Genomic DNA, 5000 nt, shown 5'->3' with positions numbered 1-5000 from the left:
TTGACAGATGAATGTTTTTATTATTATTATTATTATTATTATTATTATTATTATTATTATTATTATTATTATTATTATTATTATTATTAAGGACTTATGACTCAATATATCCACAGATATTGTAAGCTCATTAAGTGTTTAATATTACCCTTCTCTCAGTTACCTCCAAGGCTGAAATTAGATCATAAGTAACCTGTCTTACTATTATTTCTTCATAGTGCGGGTTCTAAAGGTATAACACCACACATTGGTGATAACAAATAGTGCCCCCTCTGGACAAAGTCTGAGTGGTTCCCAGAGCAAAGATAAGTAATAGGGTATTTGCTAAGGAGAAGAAAATGGCAGGGCGCTATAGTTGCAAACCAAAATCAGGCCGCTTTCACTCGGTTCACACGATGGCATCATTGGATAGTGAGACTGGTGAAACAAGGATGAGGCCTCCACGAACAACGAATCGACCAACACCGACAACATGACAAGAGGAGCGCCTTCATTCATCACGTCGACAACGACGGCCATCTCCCCAATTGGCCCCAGGCATCTAACATAAAGCAAAGATTGTGCCCAAGACAAGGGTAGACGGTAGAAGTGGCATTCATTCATTGAACAATCAACTTCAACACCACAAAGGGGAGCCACGAACTACACAAGGTCGTTGCACGCCTAATTAGCGAAGTACATAAGGTCGTCGCACACCTAATTAGCGACGTTATCTGAGCGCTCAGCACGTGTATATATACCATTATGTACTAGCCTCTGGGCTAGTACAGTGGTAACGTGTCGGCCTCTCATCTGAGTCAGCACCAGCTGACACACGTTAGCGAGTCGGCATTAGTCGACACAGGCCAGGCTCCCCTCATGGGCATAGCCGGGGCGAGGTTCAGCTTCCCTTGTCGGACTTTTCTTCTTGTATTATATCCCCCGATGAAGCAATAAAGCGAAAAGGCCTTCGGCATATTCGTGTGTTTTTCTGCAGTTCCCTTCGTTGATCTACTTGCAAGCTCTATTACAATCTGGCAATACTGTCCAGACAAGTCAGAGCTTGGCATCGCACGCAGATCGCAAGTAGGACATGCCATGCCGCTTCCATGTGAAAGGTTTCATATATTTCCGAATGTTAGTTTTAAAATGGCGTGCGACGTGCCAATTTGGTGTATTCTGTGTGGATGAAATATGCAATCACAAAGAAATAGGACATGGTATTTCCAGTTGTCCATAATATGAAGACACACACACATATATGTCTGTAGGCATATGAATATATATATATATATATATATATATATATATATATATATATACATATATATATATACATATATAATACATATATATATATATATATATATATATATATATATATATATATTTATATATATTCATATATATATAGATACATACGCATGCATACACACTTATATACATGTGTGTAGACAGTGGTCATACACTGGAAAACCGAGGATTTAAATTTGTATTGCAACGAATTAAAAAGCAAATACGCCTCAGGAGGAAGAATAATTATTCTCAGCTCTCAAAAGTGGTTGATGCTTATTTATCCTGATGTAGACTTCCGTAAAGGCGCAATCAGCAACTAAGATGATGGTGATCTGACCAAGTTTCACTGCTGCCACCTGGTATGGGGAAAATTTGAATGGATTTTATTAGCTAACTGGTTTTCATAAAACATGCATATATTTATGCATGTGTTTTACCTTTGGGCGGGTATTGTAGAAACACCTCTAAAAAGGATGATGGTCTATTAAATCTATTGCACAGGTGGCTGCTAAGGTATGAGATCATGGATGATTCATGCTTGAAGTATCAGTGCCACAATGCACAACATTATTTGTACTCGATTATTACTACTATAATTACTATAATTTCTACTTATTATAAATCCCAAGCGCTGTACATTTTCCTGTTTATATTTCCTCTCTGTCATACAGGTTGAAAAGACCATAGAGAGCCAAGTTACCCACTTACAAAGAATACGAGGTTGAACACTAGAAGTACTGCCTTGCCGCACCGGACACCGCACGTTCCGAGCATCAGCACCATCGCGTTTGCCTGGCAACAAAGGAGAAAAATCAGAAAAGAAAAGGATGACATCGAGGCTATATGTTGTTAACGAAAGGAAGATTTTACCTGAACTCAAATTATTCACTGCAAATCAACTGATGATTAACATGAAAATATAGATAGATAACTAAGTGATGTGTATGGATATAAAAAAAAACAAAAAACATAGACACTAACAGCGTATAGGGCCAGACAACCTAAGTGAAATATACCTTGATCATGGAATCCATGAAAATACAAATGTACAGTGCCTTCAAAATATGTGCTGAACGAACACGGCATTACAGGTATCGGGGCCATATAATCCGCACGTCATGAGAACAATCCTGGACAGAACCCCAGAGGGAAAGATCACGTGAAGAACTTCCATAGTTGGGCCCGAGAGGTTTGTTTCACTTAGCGGGACGTAATGGGCCCTGGCGCCCACTGTCTTGTAACCATGTGCTCCACCATGACGTAATTCAAGAGATTCCCTGTGTATATTAAAGTCTACAAGAATGCTATCAAGACCAAAAGAAAAAAAGTTATGATGCAAGCCTAATATTGTGGAGAGTCAATCGTGATGAACAAATTATATATTGTTCAGTGATATTACGCATCATGATGTACTGGGCGTATACCCAAGTGCTTCTGCCATTACCCTAATCAACTGGTCGAGTAGCCCGGGTCATGACGAAATATAATCCGATTTAACATATTGTTTTTTTCAGCAACGTTGAGTCCACTGAAATGTGCCGAATATGTGATCTTAAACTTCTATTGTTCCATTACTGATTGATAAGAATAATTATGTATCAACACTAAGAAAATACAGCCCATAACAATGACTTCTGTGATACTGAAAAAAATAAAATATATTATTAAACATTTACAGGGCAAAAATGCAGACGGAGACGCACACACACACACACACACACACACACACACACACACACACACACACACACACACACACACACACACACACACACACACACACACACACACACACGTACACACACACACACACACACACACACACACACACACACACACACACACACACACACACACATATATATATATATATATATACATATATATATATATATATATATAGATGGAAATATATATATATATATATATATATATATATATAAATATATATACCCATATAATAGTATATATGTATGTGTATATATATATATATATATATATATATATATATATATATATATATATATATGTATATATATACTCACACACACTTACATACACACTAGCAAATACACACACACACTGAATAGATTGAATGAACGATAGTTAGGAATATGTTATATGAAAGGCATGAACATAACTTTTTACCTTTAGCATAGTAAAAACTCGAAAGGAGTAAATGACGCATTATTTCTATTAGCATGCATCTGTTTTCCCCATGCCATGGAAGACTCCAAAGTATTTTATTTGGGTTCATAAATAAGGCGTTAAATAAATAAATTTAACTTTCGTCACGCATTACGTAGCGGTAAATATTATAATGAAATGCATCTGAGAGCTATGGACTCATTAAACCAACATTTGCGTATGATTGCTGAAGAAGATAACGATATATAGAATATGTAAAATGTATTATTATGAATAAAATTGCATATAAGTATTTATATTCGTTATATGTAAGTAGAAGGCAAAGGCGCACTCCCCGATTCAGCAAGTGCCAAGGTCGTAAGCCGAACTACACTAGCGATCGGCGTCACTGTGCTCCCTGCGCACTGTCGATTACACCGGGGCAGGACACGTTGCGATACATTCATCCTTTGACAAACTGTTTCCTTTCCTTTTTTTTTTTTTTTTTTTTTTTTTTTTTTTTGTGGCGCCTAACATTGCATTGCCTAAGTAGCGAGATAGCTTTGTCTTGTTTATATTTTTACTTTACTGAAGATTCTTTGAATATGCAGCTCTGTCAGGGACCGGAATGCGGTTTATTTCCCTTGTTCGCGTTTACATGCTTTTCACGTTATTTTCTTCATTTTTTTCCGTTCTTCAATTTTGCTAGCATGTAATGATCTTTTCTAGAGGAACAAAGTTAAGTTTTGATTTGGAGTCACAAAACATGTATTAGAAAATTATGAGTAGCTCTCTATGTGTCTATATGTTGCTTTTGCAACTATCTGATAACAAAACCACATTCTAAACTTCCGGCCCTAGTGCACCACAATGGACATCCATCTCACGGCGAAGCTGCACTTCGAAACGCATTCAGTAAGACAAGAGGTGCGAAACCGACGGGTGGCATTTCCGGCGCCGGTTAGTCACTCATCGATGGGCGCAGACAAGGTGCGTATATGAACGGAAGCTGTGGCTTCCATACCTATGAGCGAAGAAGAGAAGGAGGGAGTTAGAACTGGGAAAAAAAGAGAACTACAGGGGAGAAAGGGTAGATCCAAGAGAATGCAGAGAGGAAGAGAGAAGAAAATGAAGAGGCAGGGGCAAACAGAATAATAAAGATGTAGAGAAAAGACTTAAGGAAAGGCATTAGGCAGAGGGATGACAGAAGGCATGAGTCTGAGAAAGGGCGAAGGGAAATACAGAGGCAGAGGAATGTATGGAAGAGCGGACGAAAAGGGAAGCAACAGAGAAAAAGCAAGGGCATAGGAAATAAAATGAAGAAATTAAAGACCCAGAGCCAGAGGAATATATGGAAACAGAAAAAACAAACAAAGGAAGGACAGAAGGGAAGTAAGAGCCAATGGATAGCCGGAAAGAAGGATAGAAACAGAGGTTGGACGGAAGGAAGGATGTAAGGAAGAAAAGAGGGTGAGAGATAACGGAAGAAAAGGAAAGAGGCAGAGGAAGAATGGAAAGAAGGAAAAAAACAGGGAAAAAACGGGAGGAAGGAAAGAACCAGAGGAAGAATGGAAAGAAGGAAAAAAACAGAGGAGGAA

General features: G+C 38.1%; 1 protein-coding gene across 3 annotated transcripts in view; it reads right to left on the bottom strand.

The window, feature by feature from the left end:
• Positions 1 to 5000, bottom strand: part of LOC125031884 (CD151 antigen-like) — a 95821-nt gene that overhangs the window by 56800 nt on the left and 34021 nt on the right. For all 3 annotated transcript variants that reach the window (XM_047622880.1, XM_047622878.1, XM_047622879.1), the window contains exon 2: positions 1984 to 2067. In XM_047622880.1, the coding sequence (XP_047478836.1) occupies positions 1984 to 2067 (84 nt within the window). The remainder of the gene's footprint in view (positions 1 to 1983; positions 2068 to 5000) is intronic.

This window comes from Penaeus chinensis, chromosome 13 (genome assembly GCF_019202785.1).
Source record: "Penaeus chinensis breed Huanghai No. 1 chromosome 13, ASM1920278v2, whole genome shotgun sequence".
NCBI lineage: Eukaryota > Metazoa > Arthropoda > Malacostraca > Decapoda > Penaeidae > Penaeus > Penaeus chinensis.
This window is presented reverse-complemented; position numbering and strand designations above follow the sequence as displayed.